This window comes from Mandrillus leucophaeus, unplaced genomic scaffold (genome assembly GCF_000951045.1).
Source record: "Mandrillus leucophaeus isolate KB7577 unplaced genomic scaffold, Mleu.le_1.0 Scaffold245, whole genome shotgun sequence".
NCBI classification, from domain to species: Eukaryota; Metazoa; Chordata; class Mammalia; order Primates; family Cercopithecidae; genus Mandrillus; species Mandrillus leucophaeus.
In genome coordinates, this window is record NW_012102532.1 from 862,594 (window position 1) to 873,278 (window position 10,685).

Sequence of the window (10,685 nt, forward strand, 5' to 3'; positions counted from 1 at the left end):
GCACTCACCCGGAAGTGGTGCTGCAGCTCGTGCTCCCGCGAACCCCAATTCCTCCACGCCCCCCTCCCTCCCTCCCCCCAACAGGCTCAGAGAAGAGCTCTGCGGAGAGAAGGCGGGAGCGCCGGAAACGAAAAGGGGGGAGGGAGGGAAATAGCAATGTAGGGGGGGCGCTAATGGAGAAAGAGGGGCGTGCAAAAGCCGAGTCACTTCCGGGAGTGGCTGGAACACATCCGGCGCCGCTAGTCTGCGAGATATTCAGGGCAGAAGTTACGGTAACTCGGGGCGGAAGTAGCTTCTGCCCAGCGACCGGGTAGAGGGGATGTGACGCTATAGCGGAAGTGAAGGCGGGTTCCGCTAAGGGCAAAAGCTGAAACCGGAGGATTGCGGCCCTCGGCTTCCGGAAGGGACTTCTGGGGAAGTTGGGGGCCGGGGGTGGGGGGGTGGAAACGCGACAGGTTCATCAATTATCCATCAAGGTAGGAGAGGAGGTGTGGGTTCTTCAGATGCTAGGACTCCGTTTCTCTTCCCTCTGGGTGGAATAAGCTGATGTAGGAAATTACCATTATTTTTTCTGATACCCCCAAGAATGTCTCAATGCTTTGAATATGCGGGAAAGGACTAGGACATGTCTATATTTTTCTGAGGTCCCTACTTAGGTCCAGTTAGAACCTCTCCCAGCCATCAAAATCTCCCTCTCTGACACTCCCTTACTCTCTTTACTTTGGTCTTTTCTTGTTGCCCATACCCACATCTCTATCCCCTTACCCTCTTTTACTTTTAAATATAGCACTCATTATTGCCTGATTGTTTGCTGTCCACCTCTCCCCACTAAAATATCGGCTATAGGACAGCAAGGACCGAATTGTTCGTTGCTGTATCGTCACATCGTGGCAGTTAAGTGGTCTGTAAACTCTTGTTGTATAAATGTACTGTAGTTCATTATGAATCCCCAATATGAATCCTTTCAGGAAGCCTTCCCTGATTGCTCCACCCTGTAATGATCCCCTGAATTCCCATAGCATTTAATATGTACCTTTTATTGATATTTTAACTATTTCATACATGTGATTCCCCAGCAAGATTGTCAGCTCTTCATGGAAGGAAATACGTTGCTTTGCTAAGCATGTAGTCAATGCTGAATATGTTGTTTGAATAAGTGAATGCTGTTACAAGCGTGCACCCTGACTTGGCCAGAATCCCTCTGGGCTCAGCTCTAAGCAGAACTGAGGTATCTCTACGAACGGTAAGAGCCCCTTGCTGAGAAAAATAATTTTTTTTTTTTTTTTTTTAAGAGAGTCTCACCCTATCACCCAGGCTGGATTGCATTGCTGCCATCTCAGTTCACTGCAACCTCTGCCTCCTGGGTTCAAGCGATTCTCCTGCCTCAGCCTCCCGAGCAGCTGGGATGACAGTCGCCCATCACCACGCCTGGCTAATTTTTTTTATCTTTAGTGGAGACGGGGTTTCACCATATTGGCCAGGCTGGTCTCGAACTCCTTACCTCAACTGATCTACCCGCCTCGGCCTCCCAAAGTGCTGGGATTACAGGCATGAGCCACCACGTGCAGCAAAAAATAACTTTAACAGAAATAATTATAATGCCCATTTTACAAATGATGAAAATTATCCTCTAAAGGTTCAAGTGATTTTTTTCCCCCAAGGTCAAAGCAAGAAGGTAACAAAGTACACCTTTAAATATTTAAATGTTTAAATAGATGATGCATTTCTTTGTTTGTAATTGTAGTTTGTATCTTTTTTAAAGTGTCTGTTCCCTTTATCACATTTTTGGGCTCAGCACTCAGTCTCTGTTGATGTAGAGTAAGGATTTTAAGGGCTCAGATGTGACCAGACCTATTGCTGTGTGGGTCAGAGATTGCTGATTCAAGAAACCTTGACATCAGGGGCTGGTATTGAAAGGTGGGAACAGGAAATCGTAGTAATAGCTATACGTCCTGGTTCTCCTCCTGCTCTTTTCCTATTTACGTTAACTGGGCACTTCCTAGGCCTCAGTGTCTCCGTCAGCCCTGTTCTTGCCCTTGCTATAAGAAGGAAGTTTCCCAGCTACTTGGAAGGTTGAGACAAGAGAATCACTTGAACCTGGGAGGCAGAGGTCGCGGTGAGCCAAGATCATGCCATTGCACTCCAGCCTGGGCAACAAGAACTGAACTCCATCTCAAAAAAAAAAAAAAAAAAAAAAAGAAGCAAGTTTCAAGTGCTCTGAACTCCTTAGGGAAAAGCTTTAGAACAATAAATGTGGGGCGTAGGGGGAGGAGGGCTGTTAATTTTAGCCTGGGGTTCTCCAGCTGGCATACTGTTCCCATCTTGAATCACTTCCACACCCTGAGCTGTGCCTGGGAGATCCCTCCCTCCTCCTGGGGGCTTCCCCATTCCCTGGTTTGGTCTGAGCCACAATGGCAAGCATTCCAGAAAAATGCTAAGAGAAGCCTGGCTGAGTCATTTGATGCACAGCTCAGGAGGCAAAGAAAGGATGGTGATGAGAGACACTGGTTCCAGTGGTGCCTGTGATGTGTGACCTCGAAGAACCTTCCAGTTCCCAAAAGGGCAGCATGGCCATTGTTTTGTTCTTGGTTAGCGACTCTGCTGCAGGTTTCTGAGGACCTCCCAAAGCCCCACAGTCTCTGTTTCAACTACAGGAGAGAGAAAAGTTAGGGTTTGTTCCTCAGGGCCTCATGACTCTTCATGGCTAACATGACAGTGCAATATCGTTTGGGAGAATTATTTTAGTACAGTTCAGTGTCTGGAACAGTCTCCTTCCTCCTCTGTCTTTCCTGCCATCTGACTTTCCATGGGGAAAGGAGGACATTTAGGGAGAGGGAACAGGTGAGGATTTCCAGTATCTTGCTGGTGTATTTTAATTTATTTAAATTTAGAGAAACAGCGGTCTAATCAGGCAGTAATTAATTCCCTCTTCATTAGGGGCCTTCATGTGTGCCTTTTGCATATGGATGAGCCACGGGTCACACTGTCCCTTTGAAGAGAGATCCTTGCTGAAGGTGAGAGCCCAGTGTGCTCTCTGGCACTTGAGCTCCTTCCCCTTCTGTGCCAATGCTTCTCTTTTCTCCCCACCCTCACCTGACAAGGACTAGATTCCTGTGGGGAAAGGAGGAAAAGTTAATGAGGCTTCCTATCCCACCCTCCTTGGATCTGGATCCCTCCCTCACGGCCCACAGCATGTACCATCCATGCCTCATCCTGTACCCTCAGGTTTCATCCAGCCCGCTCCCTCCCATCAGCCGCCTGCTGGGATATCTTCATGCCCCAATGAGTTGACTCCTCAGAAGCTTGTTTGCCTGGCACCTCTGCTTTGAGTTGGTTCATCAATCCTTGGCCCCGCTCTGCTTCTTTCCTCTGTAGCAGTCCTTTCCTTAGGGAGTGTGACGCCCTGAATGCACACACTGCTGTAGTCCTGACAGATACGCTGCCTCCTCCTGGCACTCACCATTCTGTGCTGCACAGGCTCAGCTCCACTTCCCTCAGCTCACAGTACAGCTCCCAACACCTAAAGCACACACCTGCCAACACAGACATTCCTAGCCTGGCTTGAAAGACAAACGCATGGGGCGTATCCAGTCTAGGGCAGCCCGGGCCACCCTTTTGTACACTACAACATCCCTGTCCTCCCTGAGGCCACCCCATTTCCAGGGAGCAAGTGGGGCACAGATTGGGGGAGGGGGGAGAGATGGGACCTGGGTGGTTACCATAGCAATAGAGCCTAGCAACAGCTGAGAGGCTGATGTGTGGGTTTTCACAGGGCTGTTACAAGAGCCAAACCTAGAATTGGGGACTCAGAGGTGACTGATCTCAACTGGGCAGCCTGCATTCCCTCCCCAAACACACCCCTTGATCCCACCCCCACACCCCTGCAGTGCCTCTCTGAGAGGGCAGAGTAGGGAAACCTAATGAGTTAACCACAGGGCTTCTGATTCTGCACAGCTTTTGGGGGGCAGCTGTGGGTGGGGGCAGGTTAGGGAGCAAAGCTGAAAATAAACCAAGCAGGGCAGCTTCTTTCAGATGGCTCCCGCTCATCTTTTCTCCATTGCTCCATTTTTCTCTTCTCTTTTCCCCATTCTCCCTCCATCTGTCTTATCAGCTCTCTCTTCCACCTTGATCCACCTCCTATCCTTCCGTGTAACTTTCCTTTTCTTCTGTCTCCCTTCTTTTGGTCTTTCTTGACCCTCCCTGGCAAGGAACAAGTGAGCCACGATTTCTATTCTCATTTCTCTTGTGCGACTGCCCATCAGGACGGCTCCCTTCCATTTTGTCCCGAGTTAAAGCCCCAGTTGGCCCCCAGCTCCAGGTCAGAGGAGGGCAGGTGACTTAGGTCTAGAGGGGGTCCCCACCTCATCCTGTGCCTCCTCCTGGCTGTCCACCCCTCTCCTCCTCTCTATGGGGGTCAGAAGGCAGAACCAGGGGACTTGAGTATCTTGCAAAGGCTTTATTTGAAAATTTTGAAACTTACATCCCACAGTAATTCAAGATGATCAACCACAAGAAGAAGGAGATAATACAAAAATATATATCACAGCATAGGAGCCAGGGAAGAGGGGAAGGAGGAAGGTGGAAAACCAGTGAGAAGGAGGGAAGAACCTGAGGAGAGGGAAAGGGCAGGGAGGCAAAAGGAAGGAGAGTGGAAGGAAGGAGGGAAGAAAGGAGGGGATAGGAGGGAGTCCGGGAAGAGAAGGGGTAGATTTGGAGGCAGAGCTCCTGATGGCCTTGAACCAGCTGACTCCGGTCCCTGGCAGCCTCGGTGGAGTTAGGGAGGCCCAAAGGCAGACTGGGAAGGGAGGACTGGCTCAGGGGGCTCTGAAGTCCAGAAAACGGCACACACACAGACAGCCAGGACAGACAAGACAAAAGGGACTGTAGGAGAAAGGGAAGGGCAAACGGGAGTCCCTTTCTCATGTAGTGCAGCAGGCGACTCCCCAAAACCCATCTGTCAGAAAACAGATTTTAGCAGTGGGGTGGGGGTGAAGTCTGGGGCCTCACTACCCCCATTCCCAAGGGGGAGCCCTCAGGGTGATGCTGGCACCCTTGGAGTGGGATGGGGAGACAGAGAAACAAATGGTGAGGAATGGGACGAGACCATGACAGATGAGGGCACAAAGAGCCCCCAGCTCACCTCCCACCCACCTCTGGAGCAGCATGCAGGGGCTGCGGAAACGAGGTGAGTGGGTGTTCATGAAGGAGAGTGTGAGCACGCCACACAACACCACAACATCAGGCCGGGAAATGCATGAGAGGTAAAGTGTGCAGGAAACACTGACCACCGAGTGAGCTGAGCACAGAATGTGGGAAGGAAAAGTGCAAATGTGAGACAAGAGAGAACATGAGAGTCAGCTGAGCGGAGCAGTGTGGACAGGGAGAGGGTGCAGGAGCATGTGCAAATGGCCTGTGAAGGTGGAGGTGAGTGCGCAAGGCTTTCATGTGAGTGCACAAGGGTGGGGACAGGGACCCAAAGTCATAGATATGTGAGGCCCCCACCTGCAGGAGGGCGAGCAGATAGGATTGCCTGTGGGGCTGGGGAGTGTTCCGGGGTGGTGTGCAAGGGCAGGAGCCAGGAGCCCCTGTGGCCCCAGCTCCCCACAGCTGCCCCACCCTCAGTGGGATGGGGGCTGTGCCGGCCCCTTGGCCTCCTGCTTGGCTGCACCCCAACATTGGGGGGCATCACAGATTCACCAGGGGAATCCTGAGAGGAAGAGGGAAAGGGCACAGTCAGGAACCAAGGGGTAGGCCAGACTAGAAGGGGAAGTTCAAGACAGAGAGGGAATCAAGGTTAAGAGGGCAGAGTTGTCTTAGACAAGGTGGCACGAGAAAAAACCAAAGAGGGCAGAGTTGGAGTTATGGGCAGCAGAGAATAGGACACAGATCCTGAGAGACTGGGAGAAGGACGGCTGCCTCCCAGAGAGGAGCTGGTCCAGCCCCCTTGGGAGGGCCAGGAGCTGTGGGAGGCCACGCCTGCCTCCTCACCACCCACCCAGAGGGCACCCCCACCCCAGCTCTGAAGACCTAAGTTGCCTTCCCTCTTTGCCCTCCCATCCCATTGCCCCTGCCCTCACCGGTTCAACTGGAAGGCTGGAGCCCCCTTGGGGTGGGGCATCCCAGGCCGGGGTCCCCCTCGGGGCTCCTCATGGTCAGGGGTGGGGGTAGGCGAGTCCCCGAAGGCCCCCAGCACAGTGACTCCGGCCGGGGACAGGTCTGTCAGCGGCTGCTGGCTCTCCTCTTGCCTCAGGGCACCTTGCTGCCCTGAGGGTCTGCGCCGCTTCTGGCTGCGGTCCCAGCTGGGGCACAGAGGGAAAGAGGTTCTCTTGCACACTCAAGTAGCCCCCATCCTGGGCCTGCACCAGTGGTCACCCCTAGCCTTGCCCAGTCACTCCCAACATCTTACAGCAGAGAAACTGGCCAAAACAGTTCCCTCTACTAAATCCCCTTGGACTCTGTGCCCATAAAACCACTTCCCCTGCCCTCTGGGGGGGGCTTGGAAATCTAAACCTCCTTACCCTCTAAACCTGATCCAGATCCACAGAATTAGTATCCCCTCCCCACCACCACAGTGTCCTCCCCTCTGCATGCCCAGAAGAGTCATTTCTCTCCTCGGCAGACAACTGGCAGGTTTAGTTCTAGTTCAAAGCAAGCTAATGACTTGGACACCTGAGTCTAATGATTCAGTAAAGTGTGAAGGACTGAGTGATGCATTATTAAATGTGTGCAAAGAAAGCTCTGGATTTTCTCGCTCCCCCCAGGCAACCCTAAGAAGGGCTCTGCAGACTGGATCAGCTTTCTCTGTGTTGGAGGAAATAGGGGCAAGGGAGGCCTACCAAAGCCCCGAATGCACAGAAATAATTCCCGTCTTCTCTTATCCTTGTATTTCCCTGGGAGACAGAATCTGCCCTGATTTCTCACCAGAAATTTGTCTTCCCCCAGCCAAATCCTTATTATCTTTTCCCAAGTTCTTGTCTTCATCCAACATTTCCCACCCACCCCCCAGCAAAAGTGCTGCCCCTGCCCCTCCTGGCTAGAGCCTCGACTGCCAAACATTCCATCCCCATCTGCCAGCACCCTCCTCCTCTCAGCTTACCAGAACTTGAAGATGATGCCAGTGGCCACGAGAACAATGATGATGGAGATGGTAATTGTGACATAAAGCTGGGGGTCCACACCTGATTGGGGTGGGAAGAAAGTTTTAGGGAGCCCCGAGGTGGTAGGAGCCAAGAGGGGCTGGAGGCTCGGCTGGGGGCTGGAGTGGCATTGCTGTGTGGAGCCACGCTGCCGACTCTGTCTGCCCCTCTGGAGCCTCCCTCTTTATTGTTATCACCAGCGTTCCCCTGAGTTTTCAGCTCTTTTCCTCCACTTTCCCAAATGTATTTCACCAAATCCTGTGTGTGTATGTGACGAGGATGAGGCTCTGTGATCAGAAAGAACCTAGCACTATGCCTAGAAACTATGGGGTGGAGATGTCTCTGCCGTGGCCCAACTCCCAAACCACGGGCCCTGTTCCTGTCAGCACTCCCTGAGCCAAGACGTCTCCCGGGTAGTGCCCTTCATCCATGGCATTCTCTGCCCAGAATACTCCCACTCTGTTTTCAAGGGCCAGCTCAAATGTCAATTCTCTGAAGGTGTCCTGATCCCCAAGCAGGAGGGGACTCTCACTTCTCTTTTTTCCTAAATCATGCTGCAAGTGCCTCTATTTAAGCATTTATTACGTTGACTCCTCTCCGAGTACTTTCATATCTGTCTGCTCCAGTGGACCTGAACTCCGACAGGGTGTCTCTGTCGCTGCGTCCTGTGCCAGTATAGTGCCTGACACATTTGTTGGAGGAGCTAACAGACAAGGCCTCTATTTCTGCCCCTTGGAGGCTTCACCCAGCCTCCCCATCCATCATATCCCTCCCAGCCTTTCCCACTCACCTTCCCCACGGCCCCCGAACAGGAACGGCCGCAGGGTGGCAGGTGCCTCTCCAAGGATAAGCCCATCTCCATCACCCCGCATGGAGTCTGAGTTGGGGTGTGGGGTTGCGAGCCCATGAGGGGCTGCAAAACCATAGTCCAGAAATCCGGGATTGGCAGAGTTGGGGTCCCCTCCATCCTCTCGAGACACGGTGGGACCCCACACAATAGCCCAGGGGTACTGGGATGAGGGCGGCCCCTCCTCAAAGCCTGATGGGGTGGCTGGGGGTGCAGTGCCAGGCAGGACTTGCCGACGTGATCTTGGGACCCGAGGGGATCGGCTTGGTGGAGGTGCCCGCTCCCACACGCACACATGACGTGGGGCCGAGGGGCCTCCCCGGGCACACGGGGGGCGGGCTGGGGCTGGTGGGGTTCGAGGGGAGGAGGAAGAGCCCTGAGCAGGCGGTGGGAGGGGCAGCAACAGCAGTGGCCAGAGAGGGAGGAGGTGGGACAGCAGCAGCGCAGGCCTGCAAGAAGGGAGAGAACGTGGCTGAGACACAGGCCTACTGTGGGCCTACGTGTGGGAAGGACAGGCTCACGCCAGAAACCTCCAAGTTTCCCTGTGAAAGCAGGTGGGCCTTGGGAAGATTCTCGCCTCATTTCCCATCTTCCAAGGGAGGATGGCCCTCAGGAGGGAAGGCCCTGGATGGGTCTAGGAAGGAAGGAGTCATGACCCCAGGGAATGTGGTCTCCAAGCTCCCTCTGCTGGGCCAAACTTACCACATCCTGGACTCCATGTCTGAGGTCTTCCTCAGCTGTGACCCAGATTTTCAGCCTTTACTGGGAGAAAAAGGGGGCCATCACACCCCAGCCCTGCCCTGTGTACTTCCCCAGCTAATTCATCCACCAATTCTACCCGCATCTGCCCTCCCAGGCCACCCAGCTGCCAGCTATGCTGCTGCACCCAGGATCCACTGCTTCTTAGCATCCTTTTGGGGCAAAAACTGTAGCCTGGTTGCCTGACCAGACCCCAGCCCCATCTACAACTTCTCAGGTCCCTATTACCTCTCCACCCCAGGGTCTACTCTGGCTTCTCTGGCTTCCTTTCTTCTCACTTCCTCTGCCCACAGCTCCAGGCTTTTCTTGGATCTTAATTTAGAGCCAAGAACCTTGTGATTCCTTGAGCACCTACCGCTAGGGAGGGAGTCTGAGGGTAGGGGGAGGGATGGGGAAGTCAATCTGAGCAAGCGAGTGAGTGTGTGTGCGTGCAGGGGGGCCCTTCCAGCCCTCCCACCCCACTGGCAGTGCCAGGCATTTGTCTTATGATTAGCCCCAGGAGTCTGCATCTTCAGGAGAAAGGAAGAGATGGAGGGATGGAAGGAAAGAGACAGAGAGAGGTGAGTGGGAGAAAAACTACAGAATATAATTTTTGCTCTTAATGTTTAATCATCCAAGTGCATAGGTGCCCTCTGAAGGGAGGTGGAGTCAGGAAGAAGCCACCCCCTCAAATGTGGCTCTCCTGGGTAAAGAATCCTGGGAAAATCGGGATGGTTGGTTTTGAAAGAGAAAGGGTATGTTCTCAGAGCTGAGGGTGGTGGATCCAGGAGGGGCAGCCTCCCCAGAGGGAGTGAGGACAGGACACCCGGTGTCCTCTAGATTCTGGGTCTAAATCTGCCCAATGGGCCGGATGCAGTGGCTCACGCCTGTAATCCCAGCATTTTGGGAGGCCAAAGCAGGTGGATCACCTGAGATCAGGAGTTCAAGACCAGCTTGGCCAACATAGTGAAACCCCGTGTCTACTAAAAATACAAAAATTAGCCGGGGGTGGTGGTGGGCGCCTGCAATCCCAGGTATTCAGAGGGCTAAGGCAGGAGAATCCCTTGAACCTGGGAGGCAGAGGTTGCAGTGAGCAGAGATCACACCATTGCACTCCAGTCTGGGCGACAAGAGCAAGACTCCGACTCAAAAAATAAAAATAAATAAATAATCTGCCCATTGAGTCTTCCCAGAGAACAACAGGGAAACAAGATGGGACAGTCACGGGAAGGGAGTGGGGAAGTAGGCAGTGGGAGAGATGGGCAGGGGTGAAGGGCTGGGAGATGGAAGGGTGGTTAAGAGAGAGGAGAGAGGTGAAGAGGAAGCTGGCCTGGAGTGCAGGGTGAGAGAGAGCAGGCAGACCTGAAAAAGAGTGGACTGGGAAGAGAGGAGGAGAGTGGGTGCAGAAGACCCGAACTGTGGAGGATGCCGAAAGGAGGAAAGGATGAGAGAAAAGGTCAGGGAGGGGAAACGGAGAGGATGAAGGGTTCACAGGTGCAGGGGAAGAAGGGGCAGGAGGAGGAGGAGAGAGCGGTCCAGGCAGGACAGCCAGAGGAGTGGAGCGTAAGGGAATGGGAAAAAAGGGGGAAGAGCCCAGGATGGGGAGAAAGGAAGTGGGAAAGGAGAGAACATAAACGCTGAAGAAAAAATGACATGAGGAAGGGGCTGGGAAACAAGGCGGGAGCAGCAAAGATGGAGGAGTTGGGAATTGCTCCCCCAAATGTAAAGGGATATGGAGATACGGAAAGACATAGGGATAGGGGCATGGTGGGAAGAAGGGAGAGAGGGGAAGGGAAGAAAGCTAGAGGGAGGGAGCGAGGCGTGTAGAGCGAACCAGTGAAGCGGAGAAGGGCTCCCAGGCGCATCTGTGGCCAGCTGACTCCAAGACTATCGGCGCTCCGCCTGTGCATCCCCCCCAACCAGCGCCAACCCAGCCCCTGGGCCCCGCACAGCTTCAGCCGCCC

At 53.6% G+C, this 10,685-nt stretch overlaps 2 protein-coding genes across 4 annotated transcripts in view; both read right to left on the minus strand.

Annotated features, from left to right (window-relative positions):
- ZNF384 (zinc finger protein 384) overlaps positions 1-211 on the minus strand; it is a 25,194-nt gene extending 24,983 nt beyond the window's left edge. For 2 of the 3 annotated variants that reach the window (XM_011982977.1, XM_011982975.1), the window contains exon 1: positions 9-211. The gene's annotated coding sequence lies outside the window, so the exon portion shown is untranslated. The remainder of the gene's footprint in view (positions 1-8) is intronic. The other variant, XM_011982974.1, reaches the window with a different exon arrangement.
- A 4,230-nt stretch (positions 212-4,441) lies between these two features.
- Positions 4,442-10,609, minus strand: PIANP (PILR alpha associated neural protein). The gene is made up of 6 exons (XM_011982988.1): positions 10,556-10,609; positions 8,686-8,745; positions 7,927-8,432; positions 7,097-7,178; positions 6,078-6,299; positions 4,442-5,707 (listed from the first exon to the last, which is right to left on the minus strand). Exons 2-6 carry the CDS (start codon positions 8,700-8,702, stop codon positions 5,686-5,688), a joined length of 849 nt encoding a protein of 282 aa, XP_011838378.1. The 5' UTR covers positions 8,703-8,745; positions 10,556-10,609; the 3' UTR covers positions 4,442-5,685.
- Between the last annotated feature and the right edge of the window lie 76 nt (positions 10,610-10,685).